General features: G+C 48.9%; 1 protein-coding gene across 2 annotated transcripts in view; it reads left to right on the plus strand.

Moving 5' to 3' along the window:
* Nucleotides 1–17,712, plus strand: part of Snx29 (sorting nexin 29) — a 392,572-nt gene extending 374,860 nt beyond the window's left edge. For both annotated transcript variants that reach the window (XM_051181423.1, XM_051181424.1), the window contains 2 exons: nt 1,801–1,940; nt 17,436–17,712. In XM_051181423.1, the coding sequence (XP_051037380.1) occupies nt 1,801–1,940; nt 17,436–17,565 (270 nt within the window). In that variant the 3' untranslated portion in view covers nt 17,566–17,712. The remainder of the gene's footprint in view (nt 1–1,800; nt 1,941–17,435) is intronic.
* The last annotated feature ends 1,327 nt before the right edge of the window (nt 17,713–19,039 follow it).

A 19,039-nucleotide genomic window follows, 5' to 3' on the forward strand; every position in this document is an offset into this window, starting at 1 on the left:
ACCCCTGTCCAGGCCCAGAACTGCCCACAGCCCCTCCAGGGTCCACAGCACTGTTCTCATATTTCTTGTTATAGACACTGTCAAGCTGACCTTAGAGTTTTCTTGTACAAATTAAAACACAGGCCTCAGTAGGTCTACCTGTCCATCAAGCCCCCCACCCCTGGGAATGAATATCTAATCACTTAATGATGTGTTAAGTGTGGAGCAGAATCTAGCATCAAGACCCAGTGAGCATAGGCCGACTGGCTCTGGCTTGGGCTGGAAGATCCTTTCCTGCCTTGATCCTGCAAACCTGTGGAGGTTTCTGCCACTGGTCTGAGGCAGTGCTGGTTGTGACCAACCAGCCCAAGGCACTGGAGTTGCACTGGGGCAACTCATGGCATGGTTTTGGACAAGAAAGCCTTGCTACCTTTGTAGTGGCCAGGGGAAGCCCTGCTGGCAGACTGGTTCTTCCTCCCACACAGTTCCTGAAGGAGACTTGCTAGAAAACACACAAGGCTCCATAAAAATGTAGTCTCAGAAAAACTACAGTAATATCTGTAGTTACGCATGTCCAGTACTGCTGGACCCGCTTTCCTAGGTGGGAGGACTTTTAAAAATGTCACTTTTCTGTCACTAGGCATCTGTGTCCACTCATGTTCACCCCAGCCCATGGGGAGTTCTCTGCTGGAGAGCAGGGCATTAGGAGGCTTGTCTCAGTATCATCTAATACTGGACAAAAAATGGCTAAGCCCTTGAGAGATGGAGGAATGGAGAAGAGTTCTTACCTGTGCTTCAATGGGGAGGGTGAACTCTGCTCTAGGAAGCAGCTTCCTCAGTGCTGTGTGATCTACCAGACTTGTGAGGCCGTGAGTCCCTGCTCTCCCCCAGCTTTCTCCTCTCTGCACTGAGTCACCACTCATCTTTTGCCCAGAAACAGGGAACCTTCACTGGCACCCATACAGTTTACACTTCTTTGTCATGGGCAGAGGTGTGCCAGTAGAAGAAGTACCTGGAGAATGTAAAGATGAGGCATCAGATCATTGCACATGCGTAAGCACAGGCTCTACAATGGTGCAGGCTGCTGCCTGGGCAGTAGACAGATGCAGGATAGATTAAGTCTGGGTGAGGAGTATGGAGCTTTTAAGCTTCTGAGTATACACCCAGTGATGTGACTGATTGTCTCAGACACTGTGTCTGCCTTCTGGGCTGTGCCACACAGCTTTAGCCACATTTTGAAGAGATGGTAAATTTTTTTGTTCATAGAACCTTTTTAACCAGTGACAGACTTTTATTTTGAAAACCTGTGAAGGCAAATTAAGCATGTACTCCAGAGGATAGTGATGTGAATAGTAACCATGTATACCTGTGTGGTTACTAGATTCATTTATACCACCTCCAGTGGCCTGTGAACTCCGTCAGAGCCACTGCAATGATTATGTTCACTGTTCTGTCCTTGGTCTCTGATGCCACACTTAGAACATTGTGGCACCAAGAAGTCATCACCACACATAGTCATTCATTCTTTTACTCATTTGTTTGTGGGAGCGCACTGTACACAGGTATTGGACCTGCCTTTCCTATGCTTAATAAAGATAGCATCCCAGGCATCTTTCCTATAACACATGTAAAGCCGCAGAGACCAGTGTGCACAGCAGGGATGGAACCCAATGCCTTGTACATGCCAGGCAAGTGCTCCACCATTCAGCTGTACTCCAGCCCTTCTGACAGTTGTTGCCTGATGGCTGCATGTTGGACAAGATCCCCTCTGAGCTTATGACACAAGCATACTGAGTGCCCACATTCTACCTGTGTTCCTAGGATGCCAAGTTTGTGGAGGAGCGGCGAAAGCAACTCCAGAGTTACCTACGCAGCGTCATGAACAAGGTCATCCAGATGGTGCCTGAATTTGTTGCCAACCCCAAGAGGGAGACCCTGGTGCAACTGGTGCCCTTCCTCGTGTGAGTACCTGTCATGTGGGAGATGCTCCTGCACGAGACATGTGCTCTGCTTTGTTTGCACTTTTGGAAGTTAGGAGCTCTGTACAGTATCTAGGGTGCTGTGGAGCAGGTATACTAGGGAGCTGTTGATAGTGCTGAAATGCAAATTCTACTCTGGACTTTAGGTGTGTGCTTGAGCATCCTTGATGGTCTTCTGTCCAGGACTGATTTTAAAACTTTTACTACTTTTTAAAAATGTGTGTGTGTGTGTGTGTGTGTGTGTGTGTGTGTGTGTGTGTGTGTGTGTGTACGCACACAGGAATTGTTTTTCTCCTATCATAATATGGGTTCCAGTGGTCCCACATAGGTCATCAGGCAGCAAATGCCTTTACCCAGTAAATTGGTGTTAGTGTTGGTTAGCTCTTGGTCAAAGGAAAGATGCATTTTCTCCCAGTTTCTGAGGTGCTCTGACACTGAAACATTCAGTGTGGGTGTTTTCTATACTTGGGTCCTAGACTCAAAGAAGAACTCCTGACTCTCACCACCACAGACTGGTGATTTCCACTTTAACTATAAATCATCTTAAAATGAAGTCCAAGTCCTTTGAACTCTCTTTTTGTCTCCTTCGAAAGTATATATATATATATATATATTATGAGTCATGCCCTTAGAAAAAGATGACAATTCAGGGTTGTCTGTTATCATAATAAACGTTGTCATCCTCTTGTCCTAGCATCTCTGCTCCCTGAGATGATGGCAGGTCTCTTTGCATCTGCCCTACACCACATTGTGCCTCTGCTTGCTGACTCCATGAACTTGAATCTCTGGCACCATTGTTAGGCCAGACATATTTGGGCAGTGCTTTGAGGTGGTGCCTCATCAGTGATCAGTCACTCTGCCCCAGCAGTTAAGGTGACCAAGATCATGAAGCCCTATGGTTTTGATGGTCTCCAGGCACTGTTGAAGGTAATAGTGTTTTTCTAATATACTCTCTTCATGGAAGTTCCAGGTGTGAAAGGCTGTGGTTAAAAAAAAAAAAAAAAAAAAAAAAAAAAAAACATGGGCCCCCACAGGTAGGTTTGGATTTGAGAAACCATTGTCTGATTCTGCATAATTTTCTGGGACAAAATTAGAGTTCCCTTCCACGGATGCTCTTTAAAACAGTGTGCAGAAAGGCATCTGGGGTGGTTCACTCCCACAGTGATGCTACAACCAGAAACAGGCTGGTTTCTACTCTGTCTGTGGGATATGCCAAAACATTCAGGTTGAGCTTCTGACCAGACAGACACAGAGCTAATTTCTGCCCTGCAAAGGTCCTTTGTTGTAGCTGAGAAGGTTGCTCATGGGTTCTAGTTGTCTCATGGTTTTGTGAAAAGATGTAAGTCGAATGCACTGTGTGTTAAGAAATGCCTTTTCCTCTATTTAAAAGACATGAGTTGGGATACCATATTTTCCTATTATCCAGTTGTTAGTAGTGCCAGGGCCTGGGTGTCCAGACTTGGGGAGGCCAATCTCTCACAGATATCTCCAGCCCAGGTGTACTTTGAAAATTAACCTCCCCCTATAAGCCCCAGCAATTTGGGCTTTATTTTCAGTTGTAAAGACAGTTATCAAGCAAACCCTAAGAAGACTGATGGCAAGGAATCTGAGGGAAGGATGGCCTTTGAAGGATACCAGGGTCCCAGCTAAGTCCAGAAGGCCAGTCATTCCAGTCCAGTGTTTATTCCCACGTGCTGGGCTGTGAGCTGCTAAATTATGACAACTGTACTGCAGCATGGAATGCAGGCTCAGCTGTTTGTGTTAATCAGTGCTGAGAGAGAAATTTTCTTTTCTAATTAGTACACAGAACACGAGGTCCAGTTTTGTGAGCTTAAAAACAAAGGAAATTTCAGCGGGAGATTGAGGAATGGAAGTTTGACCAAACATTGGGGTAGACTCTGGGCAGCACTAAATAGCTATGTCCCTTTGGCTTTCCTTGACATTGCAAATTAAGATCTATCTCCTGTCTTTTGTGGGCAAGGTGAGATTTCAGGGTGAAAGCTGCAGGTGGTTCTCATTTTGGGGTTCAGAGAAGTGATCTGCAGCCAAGTCTTGCCCATACTAGCTCAGGTCCCCACAATGTTTTCTGTCTGTGTTGCTCATAGAAGACCATGAGACCAGCATCCCCAATGAAATTCCTAGTTAGAGAGTCCCAGTTAGACACAAACACACACACGCACACACACACACACACACACACACACACACACACACACACACATATACATATATTCACACACAAAGATATGCAGGCAAGTATGCACACATATACATACATATACAGATACACAGACAAGAACACACATACACACAAACAAGTAATGTACACATACACACTCTTTCTCACACACACAGATACACAGACAAGTATACACATATATACACACAAAGATAGATACATAGACAAGTATGTGCACACACACATACATATATACAAACAAACACACTCAGTCATATAGACAGATATACAGATAAACATATACACATATACACACACACACACAAATATATATTCACACACATGTACACAATGCATACATTTCTCAATTAAAGAAACAAACCCTCAAAACATTATTCTTAGTAAACTTTTACAGCTGTCCCTTGTTTCTTTCAGACACTGATCTTAAAGATCCTATCTGGTGAGTGAATTCCAGTGTGACATGGGGATGCCAGATAGGAAGCAGAAAGATGGCAGTCAGCCCTGACTGTCCACTCTGAGGAGCCCACATTGATTGTGATCTCCCAGCATTTTTTCTTTTTTATTATTAAAGTTTTTCATTTATTTTACATCCCAACCACAGTTTCCTCTTCTTCTCTTCCCATTCCCTGCCCACACACACAACATCTACTCCTCCTCTGTTCAGAAAGGGACAGGCCTCTCATGGGAGTCAACAAAGCATGGCATATCAAGTTGATGCAGGTCCAAGCTCCTCCCCGTGAATCAAGGCTGGGCGGGGCATTCCAGCATGAGGAATAGTTTCAAAAAGCCAGCCGGGGACAGACAGGTCCTGATCCCATTGCTAGAGGCCCCACATAAAAACCAAGCTACACAGCTGTCACCCACAGGCAGAGGGCCTAGGTGGGTCCCTTGCAGGCTCTCCAGCAGTTGGTCCAGTCTCTTAGCACTTTTGAGAAAGATGGATTCCAAGGACTGCTACCTGCTATGGAGGTTTACTCAGGTCGTTGGGGAAAAGTTGGTGCCACTAATGAAGAAGGGAGGGCTGACTTCAAGAGTTCCCCCGAGGAAGTGGGCAGCATTATCACATGGTTTCAGGGGTTTGATAGGCTGTCCTTTAACATGTTATTAAAATATTTCTTTGAGAGTAACTCATCCCTTGGAAGCTGCCATTCCCCTGGGAGGGACAGATGGGGGAGACAGAGTAAAATAGGTCACAGCACAGACCCCATGTAGAGTTTCAACAGACGTGCAGTCCCTGTTTCTCCCCACCCACTCACACTTTTACTCCAAGTGTTGTTAAATATAGTTTCTTCTGAAATGAGAAATCAATGCTTTCTCAGAGAGCAATTAGGTTTCGCTCAGGGTTGCAGTGGACTGCCGTGTCTCTGCCAGGGCCCACTTGAGCCCACATTGAGGCTTTTTGTCTCAAAGGGGATTACTGATATGTACAACTCAGAACCTTCTGTCCTGAGTTGCTGTGGCAGATTGCCAAGAGCCTTCTAGGCACCACAGTCCTCATCACTGCTGAGCTGTTCAGTATGTCTCTCCAGCACAAGCTACGAGGCCAGGAGTGGAGAGAGTTTAAAAATAAGTGTAACTGCAATGGCATTTGGGGTAGAGAGGATCATGCTCTAATTTGCTGGATTCTGACCTTCCATAGCATCTCAGTATCCATTATCCACCCAGGTAGCTCCTGTCTGGCCTGGGGCAGAATGCAGCCTCTGTCCTGGATCTCGGTTTAGTCAGGAGGCACTGGGCAAAGCCTGAGGTTATAAGCCAGGCACCCAGACCTCCTATGCCACTGTGTTGAAAAAGATGGACTGTTTCTCTCCTTTTCCTTCCTCCTTTTCCTTCATTATGCCTTTGCAGATGCGGAGTGTGGTAGCAAACAAAGGGGCATGCTTGCAAATGAAATAAACACCAATATGCTTATTTGCATAGGATATGTCACAGGATAGGATCTATAAGAAGTACATTCTAGACGCATGATTCTGTGTGCTTGTGGCCTCCCTGGGAGGTAGACATACAGTGTTGAGAGGGTCTGAGCAAGCTGAGGAATAGACTCACTGGATCTTGTAAAGCTGTCTGCAGACCTGTGGGCTCCATGGTCAGGAGTGAGATGGGAATTAAAAATGATGTTTCTTTGCCCTACCAGATGCCCTGAGTTAGGTTGGGTTTTTTCTATTGAGTCATTGAGACCCACTTGTCCCCTTTGGTGTTTGTGTTGCTATTCCTTCTCCAGGGGACAAAATGAGCCTGGGAATGAAGTACCCCAGCCAATGTGCAGGTGGGGTGTGGGGGCTGAGGGCAGGAGTGGAGCTGACCAATTTAGAAAGCTTTTATGCTTCTCTTACCAGTTGCCAAGTCCAGGGTTTCTGTTATGGGTCCCCTTCCTGAGTCAGAATGAAGTCTGGTGAGGGTATGTGGCTGCTTTCTGTTTCCTGTGGAAGCTCCCTGGGTTCCAGCTGTGCCTGCTGCAGCACCTCCAAGTTCTACCTAATCCCCTACTTTGGGGCTCACTTGAAGTGCAGGTTTCAGAAAGAACTGGAATATGGTACTGAGAAAGATTCGACAAGGAACTCAGGGTTCTGGTATCCGTATGGGGCGTGGCCTCAAATGTCTGCTCCGTACTGCATCTGAGTCACTGTTCCTACCTGGCTTGCTTGGGAGCCACAGCTCTTTCATGTTCCTTGTTTATCAGGGTATGCTAGGTGGCCCTAGAACGTGGAGGCCCACAATCTGCCGGGCTGTTTGGATTCTTCTTGTTGACACTTGGGGACTTGCTGTGACAGGACTGCTCTGAGAAGGCAGGCTGAGAACCTACTAATACAACAGGAAGCTGCCATACTGCTGCCACTTGGTGCAAGCCATTGGGAACCTTTCCTCTCAAGGGCTCAGCAGTGGCATCTAGGGTGATGAAGGGCTGCAGGCTGGGTGTGAGCCAAGGCTATGTCCTAGTCACTAACCTGGCTTTGTGCCTCTGTTTCCCCTTCTTCAGGCAGTGTTGGCAATTGGTATGCTGAGACTGAGCTACACAGTAAGCTCAGGAGCTGTAGTGGTGACAGCTGCTGGGCTCCTTAGAAACAGGGCAGAGTGTGTGGCAGTCTGAGATGGTAGGGGCACAGCAAGAATGTTCCCTAGGGCCCACAGAAATGTTTCCATGTGTCCAGGCCACACCACATCCTTTGTTTTGACCTGAAAGGCCTCAGCTGTGATGGTGTTCACATCACGTACCCTCATGGGTGAACCCAGAGCCCAGAGCCGAGGCAGCAGAGGGCGAGCCTGTTTCTCCTGAGTGAGAGGTTCAGCACAGTGGGCAGGTTTCCTTTTGGTGGACAAGCCAAGCTACAGTGGTGAGGTCCCTGCCATATCACAATGAAGCCATGTTAATGCAGAAAGGACAAGACTGGGTCACACAGACCTGTGGTCAGATGCTAGGTCTTCATAGTCCATGGCCTGGCTCTCTCTGCTTCAGTGTCCTTACCTGTAAGATGGAACTATTCATAAAGACCACACAGGCTTGAGAGGATTAAAAGAAGTGCCACCAAGGGTGTGCCTTTATAGGAGCACTGTTATGACTACAGTCATAGCTTTGCTTTTGTGTTCAAAGTCTCACTTTAGTCCCCGAAGGATGCAAATTGGTGGCATAGATATTACTACAATTGCCTGCCCTACTTTGTGGCTTTTATTTTTAAACATCGAAGCCTCAGAAAATTCAGTTTGGAGAAAGGGAAGAGGATTAAGTTATTTTTGGCACAATACCCTCCATCCAATTTAGGGTTAGTTAAAAAAAAAAAAAAAGGTAACAAAATCCCTGTAATAGCAGAGGTGTGGTGACAGCACCCAGAAGCTGGGCTGACTTGTCTCACCACAGTCCCTCCCATTCTGGAGACAGCTATACTGTCTGTGGGCCAGACAGGCACAAAGACAACCCTCTAAACTTTAAAATATGTGGTCCAGGGTGGCTGTGTGAGTGGGTAGGGCCATGAATGTTTCATGCCTTGTTACTGTTGTATAGAAAACACCAGCCATAGGTCTCAGTAGCCCAAAGCCCTAACCCTGTTCTCACTTCAGATGACAGGCTAGGATGGTCTCTTGGTGGGGCCCCAGATGGCTTTAATTGGGTTGCATCCAGAGCAAACTGGCAGGGGTGGGGGGTCAGCTCACACTAATTCACAGGTTGAGCAGGGGTGTAGTGGGAGGAAGGGGAAAATATGCCCTTGCACTGGGGCCTGGGGTCCAGGGATCATTTCTCACAGGTGGTATGAGGAACTTGGGAATCCAGCTGAACCTCCTGGCATATTCAGAATGACCATACAGCTTGGCCTACTATCCTTGGCAGAGTCACTTTCCCAAGCAGAGTAAAATATGTCTCAAAGCTCCACAGAGGTATCTTCAGCCTGAGTGGCAAAGTCAGCTGCAGTAAGGGACAGACTTGGGCTGCAGCTGCAGAACTCAAGGCCCATAAGGTAAAGAAGCTGATGGTGCCTTGGAGGCTAGGGTCCTGATGGTACCTCTTGATACTCTGCTGGGAGTCACAAGGCAGCAGCCCACAGGAAAGAGCTGACAGGTCAAGGAAGGGCTATGGGACCTTCTGGTCACCTTTAGTCACTTGCTTTCCCAAGAGGCCAAGTTTCACATAGGTGCCTTGATTGAACTTACACATGGAAACGGAATGTCACAGAAATGGTCTCAAGACAATAATCAGTAGCCCTGACTGCCAATCAGCCAGTGAGGTTCCACTCACTCTTCCAGGAACTCTGGGAGTTACAACAATGGCTCACTTCCTCCCCTATCCCCTTAACAGGGCCAGAAAAAACAGGGGGAAAGTGACTTGACTTAGTTCACACAGTCAGACAGCCGCAGGCCTAAGCTTCATGACTATAAGGCCTGTGGCTTGGGTCCTGGGGAGCTCCCTCTTGCCAAGAATGAAATGCTGGCAGGCCTGGGAGTGTCAGATGGGAAAGAAGGCAGCTACAGGCCATGTAGGGGCAGCCTCTGGATGATGGCCCATGACTCTCACCCATGTGGACTATGGTGAGCAGGAAGGGAGCCCTCAGGTATCTAGCCAGGACTCCTATGGCCTCTTGTAGCTTTCAGACCATCCATCATCGCTGGACCACCGCAGTGGGAGAGGGAACCTCCTCAGGCATAAGTTACTTCTGAGAATGGTCTGAACGCCAGGGACAAGCTGAGTCACTGGGCAATCTGGGCTAGTTATGTTTGACAGTGAGAGCTGATGTGGACCTCCCTTAGAACTATGATTTGGGGGCCAACCCCCTAAGTCTCATGCATGAGATGGGAAAAAATGAGGCCATGCTGGGTTCCAGTCCTGAGTCTGTCTTTGGGCTGCACTTACAGTCCTTTCCATATGTCCCTGTGACATGGAGATGGAGACATGGCTGTAATACAGGATTGGTGCCATGAATGTAGAAGGCACATAGTAGGTGCCCTAATCAGGAAAACCATATTACCTGTCCAGCCCATGTTCAACCCAAGCAGCATACCATGAGAGGAATATGAATACTAGATTGATCATTATAAACAGTTACCATGAACAAGAGGGGGAAAAAAATCTTTATTTCCCATTACCCACAGGACTGCTGTGATTCAAACTGTTGTTTTGACTAAAAATATGAACAAACCATGATGAGATAATTAAAGATGTTTAAGTAGCTACCTTCCCTGCTACAAAAGGAAAACTTCACACATATGTGATTAGGAAATCAAAGCGTTCAAATTAGTCCCAGCACTCAGAGGAGGACCAAGCTCAGTTAGCTTTCCTGGGATCTATCATTGTAGTAGCTCAGGCCAGCCAGGGACACAGCCCAAGATGGCATCTGCTCTCCACCAAGGGTGGGGTGTGTGCCTGATGCATTCCAAGCAGATATTGATAATGTAGAGCAATTCAAGTCCCTACCTTTGGTTGGGGACACAGACATTGAATAGCCCAGGGGTGACATACACACCAGCTGCTGATCACTTCAGGGAAAAGTGGGAACTGGCCTGATGGGAACATGCTACTTGTGGTTGGAGAGGACCTCAAAGGCTGTAGGAGATGGTATACATAGCTCGAGATAGATCCAGGCACAGTAAACTGCAGGCACAAAGGCCCTGGGGCTCTGAGTGTTCAACTGTCTCAACATAGCAGAAACGCCAGCATGGTGAGGGAGGTGGCGGCAGTGCAAGGTCTCCGGAAACCTTGTGGCCTAGGGGATGGAGTGGGAAACCCTTGGGGTGGAATTTGAGCATGGAGGATGAAGCAGGGAGACTGTGGAGGGGGCAGCTGTCAGCTCCTGGTATGTTTAGAATGCACTACTGAAGGTCTGGAAGAGGGAATGTGTGCACAGTGGCATCAATGGAGTGTGGAATAAGAAGCACAGACTTGCCATTTAGTAAGAAATTTGTGACTCAGAGACATCCAGGAGCAAGACATAGGCTTAGTGAGGCCCCTGGACACTCTTGCAGAGCAGGTCAGGTGGCACAACCAGAACCCAAGGACAGATGCCTGCACGAGGCATAAACCGATGGCACCTGCCACCATGAGCTAGGTAAGGTCATTGAGGAGAGAGTGGCTTGGAGGAGAGGACTTGTGGCTGTACTTGGGAGATGTCAGTAGGTGAAGAGGAACCCATGCAGGAGGTATGGGGGAAGACTAACAAGTAATGGGTTCTGGAAGCCAAGGGAGAAGGCCCAGAAGGGGAAGACATAATTCTTCCAGTTTATAGCATCCTCCCTGCCCTTGAGAATAGAAGCTACTGCATGGGCAGGTAGGCGGCCCTGTCATGCACCTGCCATCTAGGAGGGGCCTTGGTGTGGCCTGCTTTTTGGGTGGCACTCCAGTGCCTGAGAATGGGCTCTGGGTGATGCTGTCTGTACCTGCCAAGCAGGTGCAGCCCAGAGTGTTTAGATGCTGAAAGAGTGGCATGTTAGATGGGCTGGGGCACCGTTAAGTCTAGGCAGCTGCTCGCCTCATCCTTTATTACCTTTGTCCAGCTGCCTGCAGCCCTAGCTGGTCCCCAGCATCCTGGTTTTCAGGGCTGACCCTGTGAAACCAGTGGCAACATCCACGCAGTTAGGTGTTGCCACAAACGGTCTTCCTTAGAGCCACTTTCTGCCTTTATAACTTCAAGGTCTCAAAGGCTTCATCCCAAGTGTAGCTAACTGTGATTGGGGGACATAGAAAGCAAGGCCCTGGCAGGATTTGCCAAAAGGCACTGTGCTTGAGAAAGAGCGCCGTGGAGGATGGCCCTGGATGGCTGATTGGGCAAGACAATCATGTCCAAAAGGTGAGGCCTGTCTTCCTTCCTTCCTTCCTTCCTTCCTTCCTTCCTTCCTTCCTTCCTTCCTTCCTCTCTCCCTTTCTCTCTCCTTCCCTCCTCCCTCTCTCCCTCCCTCCCTCTCTCTTTTTCTCCCTTCCCTTTCTTTTTTCTTGGTTAAATATTTTTTTAAATTTATTTTCCTTCCCAGCCAGTTTATCCTTCCTCCTCTCCTCCCAGTCTCTCTCTGAACCCCACCCCCTCTTTTCCCACCTCCCAATATACTCCTCCATTTCTGTTCAGGGAAGGGCAGGTCTCCCATGGATATCAACGAAACATGGCACATCAGGTTACAGTAAGACTAAGCACCTATCCATGTGTTAAGGCAGGGCAAGGAGATCCAATGTGAGGGGTAAGGTCCCAAATGCTGTTATACTTTGCTGAGACTATGACTTAGGTCACTGAGGAGGGACCTTGCCTTGTTTGCTCCATGTGAGAGCAGACGATTGTGAGCCCCAGGCACCAGACATATTGCTAACTGGTTTTTGTTTTTGTTTTGCTGCTGCTCTGATTCTGGTTTGGTTTTAAACATGCTGGGAATGGGTATTGCACACTTTAGGCAAGTGTCTGTCCATGTGCTCCACCCCAAATGCACTGATGGATCAAATGAGGCACTGATCCATGTCTGCCCCGGTTTAACCAGAGCCCTGCTCTGGGAGTTTGAAGATATGAGGCCTGGCCACTCACTTCAAAGGAAGAAAAGAAAGTAATGATTAAAAGGCAGTAAATGGTTTTAACCAAAACTTGCCTCTTGTAAGCATTGCTGGTTGCTGGGATGCTGCTGTGAATTCTAGGTTTAAGCTTGGGCACAGGAGAAACCTGCACTATTAAGCAGTTCTAGGTAAGGTGTGGTGTGCTGATCCCTACTTGAGTCTGGTTTTACAAAAGTGGCCCCAAGGAAGTCTAATTCCCATGAAATGATTGCTCCTGCTGTGGGATTCCACTGTAGGATGTGACTCTGCTGTTCCTGTGATCCAGAGGTGGCTGTGGGCCTAGGACAGTGGCTTTGAGACACCTTCTTGGAGTCTGAAATAGGTTATTAAAGCAGACAGGTGACTCTAATCTCTGTGCCCTTGGCCTAGACAAGGTTAAGAAGGGTTAGGTATCCCTGGTGTGCAGACAGTGTCTGAGAGATGACTATGCCACCTATTGCTCAGCACAGACAGCAGAATGAAGGCAGAGCTGCCTTCAAAAAATGCAGTTGGTACTAGGTGTGATGATACATGGACTCATGAAATAGAGGCAGGTGGATCTGTGAGTTCAGAGCCAACCTGATGGTTTACATAGTGAGTTCAGTATAGCCTGTTTGTATGCTCTGTGTCCTCTGGTCTTCCCTGTGTGGCCTAGGGAAGGGCCAGTGATTTCACAAGATGAAGAGCAGGGGTCAGTGTATTGGAACAGAAGCAAAGCTTTAGAATAATCTTGGACACCTCATAGTAGTCTGCCCTCACAGTCCCCAAAAAGGAGGTGGGCCTCATGACCCCGCACAGTTCTAATGATGTCTGGGGACACCTGTTTTAGATGGGACCCCTGTAATCGTGAAAACACAATCCTGTTCAAAATGTATGGTGTCACAGTGCCCATTGGCTAGTCTTGCTCTTGAGTGCAGTCTTTGTGCTTGACGCCCTTTCATGACTCCTGAGAAGTCCTTCCAAGACTAGGCTCTCTGGGACAGTGCTGCTGTCTAGGGGGTCATTTGTAGTTGGTGTCTCTCTTCTGGACCTCTGGTACTTTTGATGGATCGTCCCATACGCAGTTTCCCCATCACGGAAAAAACAATTTAGGGACCACATTTGGTTCCAACTCATAAGGAACCTATTGTGGTTAAGGTCAAAATGCAGGACACAGCAGGGTGTCTTACTGGGGTGGGAGGACACTGTCCTGGCACTCAAGCACACTCATGACGGCCTTGACCCTCAGCTGAGCTGTGAGAGGAGAGCAGTTGAAGACAGTAAAGTTTCTGCTGCCCATCCTAAAATCACCTGTGTTCTTTTGGGCAGTAGATGTGTCTCTGGCACTTTCTAAGGTTTTACAATCAAGGAAACCATCAAGGACAGGCACAAAACTGTCTAACTGTGCTATCCAAGAAGCCAGCCCAGGCCACTCGGGAGGGACAAGAATGGATGTGTGTGACAGTAGAGAGGGAAAGTGGGTCAGGCTGCAGTGGAAGTGTGGACCGTTCAGCCACACTTTGCAGGTGTGGTTAGCTTTAAGTTGCCTGGGATGGTTCTGTGGAACTTCCTCCTCCTGCTCATGTTGGCTTTGGGGATCAGCGTGTGCCAGGCTCCTTGAGGCACTTGGTACTTGAGTCTATTTATGTCTTTGTACCTAGCTAGAGAGGGGTGAACCAAGAACCAGGCCCCGAAGCCTGTGTTCCTCACCTTCATAGTCCCCCAACAGATATGCATGTCTGAGAAAACAGTGTTACTTATGGCAGACCCAGGGCCTGGCCCTCATGTCAGTGACGGGAAGGTGACTGTTCATTTCTGGTCAGGTGCCCATTAAGGAGAAAAGCTCACAGCCTTGTGTTTGGGACAGTAGGCCCTTCCTATGCTGTGGCTGAACGATGGGGTTAACATCCAGAAGTGTAGATTAGAAGGCTGAGGTGTGGCTCAGCGGGGGGCACTTACTCAATGTGCTCAAAGCCCTGGGGTTCATCCCCAGGACCACAAGAAAAAGAAAAACTTAAAGCAGTGTCCAAGAAACTGCCACAGGCTAGTCCCCAGATCTGTCCATTAGGGATGCAGGGGCCCATGCAACACCCCTCCCAGAGCCACAGACAGGAAGGGCCTGACTGTTGCCAGGCCTTGTTTCAGAATGTTGGGGCTAATCTCTATGAAGCAGCATGGAGAAGCTCAACAATTGGCATGAGAAGCAGGAGGCAGCATGGGGCATATTTTCCATTTGTAAACAAGTAAAATAGTAGTGTGTATTTAAGTCCCTCTCCCTCCCCCTTCCCTCTCCTTTCCCCTGTCCCTCTCCTTCTCCTCCCTCTCCTCCCCCTCCCTCTCTCCTTCCTCCCCCTCCCCCTCTCCTCCCCCTCTCCCTCTCCTCCCTCTCCCTCTTCTCCCTCCCTCTCCCTCTCATTCACCCTGTGTACAGTTAGTAGCTTAAAAGAGATACCACTCAGAACAAAAAAGGGCTGCTCCCAGGAGACCAGGGCAGGGGACACACACATGCCATTTACCTCTGTGCTTTTATTGTTTAAATTTGCTTCACTTTCTGTGTTACCTATTCCAGGAAATAATGAAATAAAATAATATATTTCAAAAGTACCTTGAAACTGAAGAGCTGAGATAGCGAAGACAGAGGAACCAATCTCTTTGGCCATGTTTCCTCTGCCTTCTAAGGAAGTGTGCAGAGGTCTTTTTATGTGGGTCACCCTCTTTCTGAGCATTCTTGTTCTAATAGCTGTATTCTGGGAGGAGCCTGGGAAGGAGTCTCTGAAGTCCTCGCTACATTTACATGGGAATTAACTGTGAGGTGAGCAGTGCAGGTAGAGCACACAGTGGCCTTGCTGTTTTTCCCTCTGAGCACTGACTGCTAGGTTAAGGCTGCAGAGCCTTGTTCCTGATGAGGCTGAGTCTGGAATGGAGAGTCGGTGACACACAGCTGCTAGGAGATTATTGGAGAGTACTTAGTGCCCTCCTAGTGTGGCTGTACATGCTCCTCAATCACTTCTCACAGTTCCGTATGCCAGCCTACCAAAAAGCCACCTTAACCGCAGAGATGAGTGGAGTTTTTTCAACTGACTTTGGTGTTTCCAGAGCCCCTGGGTCTGTAGTTCCTCTGCTTCTGGTTCCCAGCCCTGCATTGTAACTCTGAAGCACGCCTGGGTTGAGAATGGCTGCTCTTGTGAGCACAGAACAGACCATGGTGCTGGGGTAAGACCCCAAGTGTATCTGCTTAGCTGCCTCCTGTGCAGTACAGGCTGCTGTCTTGTGAGTGTCGCCCTCCTGCTCCCAGTCTGAGTGAGACAGCTTAAGGCAATGGCTGAGCCTTTCCCCTAGTGCAAGGCCCTCTTCCCTCAATGGAATAGAATAACATATGGACTTTGGGGTCTCCCTCTCACACCCCTTTCCCAGCTGGCAGGTGGAGATCTGCTTCCAGGCTGGAGAGCAGGCTGTAGGCAGGGCTGGGCTGATGAGGTTGCTGCTCTGCAAGTTGCTCAGTCTGCCTTATAGCTGCTCACCTTAGCCATTGTCATGTGGATCCAACCATTAGGAGGTGACTGAGGACAGTCATGTCCAGGAAAGCTATATCTGCAGCATGCCAGCACTTTAAGGAAGTCCTCCAGGCCTGGCGCCCCACGTGGTCTTGGGAGAATGAGGGGTCATTCATACTGAGGCTGCAGACACAGCCAGTGCTGTCCTAACAAGTCAGCCTTGGGGTGCTGTTTGAGGAACTGTGGGAGGTGCCAATGGAGAGTGAGTGCCCAGGACACACAAGGTCAGGTGGTATTTTAAGTGACCCTGGCCTTCCATATAGAGTGATGGGCTCAGATGGGCTGCAGTGTACTGGGGTGGGTGATGTTCAGTGAATGAATTTGCTCCTAGACTTTCAGAACTACAGGTTAGGTAACATTGAAGCCTTTTGAAACTGGGGGACCAGGCTCAGCATCAGCGCTATTATTAGGGGAAGTGACATCATGGAGAGTTACCCATCTAAGGCTGGAATTAGGAGAGGTAGCCATGTTTCCCAGACTCTGCCTTGATTATCTTGTTATATTCTGGACTGTAGGGTGCTGGGATGGCAGGCAGACACCACTATACCTGTAGCAGTGTTAGATTCTTCCTGTAGTGGGTCCCCTTCTCACCCTTCCCACGCCTATTTTGGTACCCTGGCTGCTGTCCGCATAAAGCCCTTTCTCACTGTTGGTCAGGGTTTTCTCACTCTCCTTAGCCACCCCTCTGCCTGGAAGAGTTGGAGCTGGCACCACTGTTGTTTTGACCTGCTCCCCTCATTTCAACATGTCGTCACCTTGTGCACATCCTCAGTGGCCTCTGCCTCCTTGTCATCTGCAGAACTTGTTGGAAAAAGACACTTGTCCCTGGTTGCAGAGGTGGGGCTGAAGAAGACAGAGCCTGTGATCCACTCAGAGCAGGGTTGAGTCTGTGAGGGGCTTCCCCATGCTTTTCTTAGGCCCTCCCTCTCCCACTTGCATGGTAGCCGCCCATTTCTTCAAGTCGGTGATGCAGATTGTGTTACTATGGGCTGTCCTGGTAGGCAGGTGTTTGATGACTCCTACTGGAGAAGAAGAAGAAGAAGAAGAAGAAGAAGAAGAAGAAGAAGAAGAAGAAGAAGAAGAAGAAAAGCAAAAGCTCTGAGATTGTATCCCACAAATACTCCTCTTTCCAAGGGGAATTCAGGGGCATCCTGAGCTATGACTGAGCATCTAAGAGCTCAACATCCATTGAGCACCACATCTGTGCTCACACCTGCAGTCTGGGCTCTGAGCCTATCCATGCCACCCAGCAGTGCCCCCCCCCCCATAGGGCTGTAAGCCATGCCTTGGTCACCAAACACTGACATATGTCTTGACTCTTCTCTTGGATAAACAACAGCAGAGGTCCCCATTGAACATCTGGCTGCACATCTGTTACAATCCTGGGTACTGGGATTTTGATGGCATTTTCTCTTTGGCTCAGGGATGAGGCTATACTGGGAGATGAAGGGAAGCACGGCAGAGTGCCTAGCTGGTGAGCTGGCTTACAGCCTCAAAACAGGTTCCTGCACGGTGCCCTAAATCTAACTCAGACACAGACTGCATTAGTGGACCTTCCCAGAATGTTTAAAAAGTGGGAAACTTACACAGCAACATGAATATCTATTTCTTCAAGTTACACTGACCAGTTGGAGCTGGCCAGATACTCTCCTCTCTCTGCCTGACCTCTACTGGTCTCACATGTGACTCCTGTCCCTGCCTGTGTCATTTGCATTTAAACTCTTATTTCAACAGAGTCTCCTCCTGTCTTGTAGGGATATCGCTCCACCGGGAGAACCACTGAACAAGAACAGCAGGCCTAAAGTCACTTCCCGCTTCCCTAAGCTGTCCCGAGGCCACGCCAGGGAGATTCGCACTGTGGAGCCCCAGAGCGGTGACCTCTGACCTCAGGGGAATTCCAGACCCCAGCCACTTTGTGCTCAACCTAGCCATGGCAACTGACCCTGGACACCCTGGCAGGATGACCCTGTTCCCACAGAGAGCCCACTCTTCCTGCTGCCACATGCCATCCAATTAAACTGGTCAGGTTTAGTGGTTGGGTCCCGGTCCTTAGAGCAAGGCATTGCTCAGTGGACAAAGATGGGGACATTGTCATCACCCCCAGGATGGCCTGAAGGTTGATGGGTGCCAGGACCCTTGGTTAAGATGCACAACACATGGGCTGAAGGATCCTTCAGATGCCACCCACAACGCTTTCCCATGTGGGAACTAGAATGACTGTTACACTCTTGGATTTCCTCCTAATACAACTGTCCACTGCAGCCTGTGGATGGGGACTCCTCCTCCCGCTTTCTCTTTTTCCTGTGGCGGATAGACACCCAACAGCACAGACACATGGCTGGTGTGGGTGGCATCTCTCCAGGAATAGTTCTGTAGTGGCCTAACAAAAGCATTGGCGGTGACTTTGGTCCTTGACGAACTTATCCTTCCCTCCTTGTGCTGTCGGAGACCATGTAGGAGACCTGAGGGGTTCCACCATCCAGCCAAGCCCTGGGCAGCAGTCTGGAGACCCTGTGGAGGGCATCCCTGACACTAGAATGGGTGGTTGTGACCGATTTGGCTCTGGGTATTAATGTGGAAAGCCAGCCCTATAGGGTCTCATACCCAGTACCAGAACTGAACAGAGTGATTGTCTCTTGAAGTTGTTTAGCACAAACTGTTCCCTAATGTGTCTCAGTGGGAGCAGGATGCTGTGTACCCCAAGATGCTGTTCTCCTATTGCTCTCAACTCAGGGCACCATCCGAGAGTCCAAAGCTGTCAGGCATGGAGTGGTTTCAGACACAGCTTCTTGGCAGCTCTGCCTTTCTCTGCCACTGAGCCTGGGTCCCTCCTCTTCTCAGGATGCACTGTCAGCAGCCATCTCCCTCCCTAGGTCAGAACCTCCTTAGTGTCTTGGGATAGCTTGGAAAAGCTTGCAAAAGGGACCATGTACCAAGCAGTATGCACGTTTCTGCCTGCCAAGGGGTTCCCAATGTATTCTCCCTGGGGAGGTGACTGTGGAAAGCAGCCTGGATATGGCCTAGAAGGGCTTCAGCTCAAAGGTAGACCTCAGCAAGTGCTCTGAGGAAGCAGGGGTCTTCCTATCCCAAGGATAGCTTGGGGACAGTCCCCAGAAGCCAGAGGAAACTTCAGAGGATGAGGAGACAGAGGCTGAACAGCTCCCATTCTGGAGGGCACCTTGGGCCAGGTGGGCTGTGCACAGATGAAGCAGGGCACACTGCCCTCCCTCACAACAGGAGAGGAGTTGGGGGAGCATGGGAGCCATCGTCCCGCTTGCTGGTAAGGGATGACCCAAGAGATTTCTCAGCCCTAGAGAGCCAACATGGTTCCTCTCTCATATGCCTAAAAGCCACAGAG

Source organism: Phodopus roborovskii, unplaced genomic scaffold, assembly GCF_943737965.1.
Source record: "Phodopus roborovskii unplaced genomic scaffold, PHOROB, whole genome shotgun sequence".
NCBI classification, from domain to species: domain Eukaryota; kingdom Metazoa; phylum Chordata; class Mammalia; order Rodentia; family Cricetidae; genus Phodopus; species Phodopus roborovskii.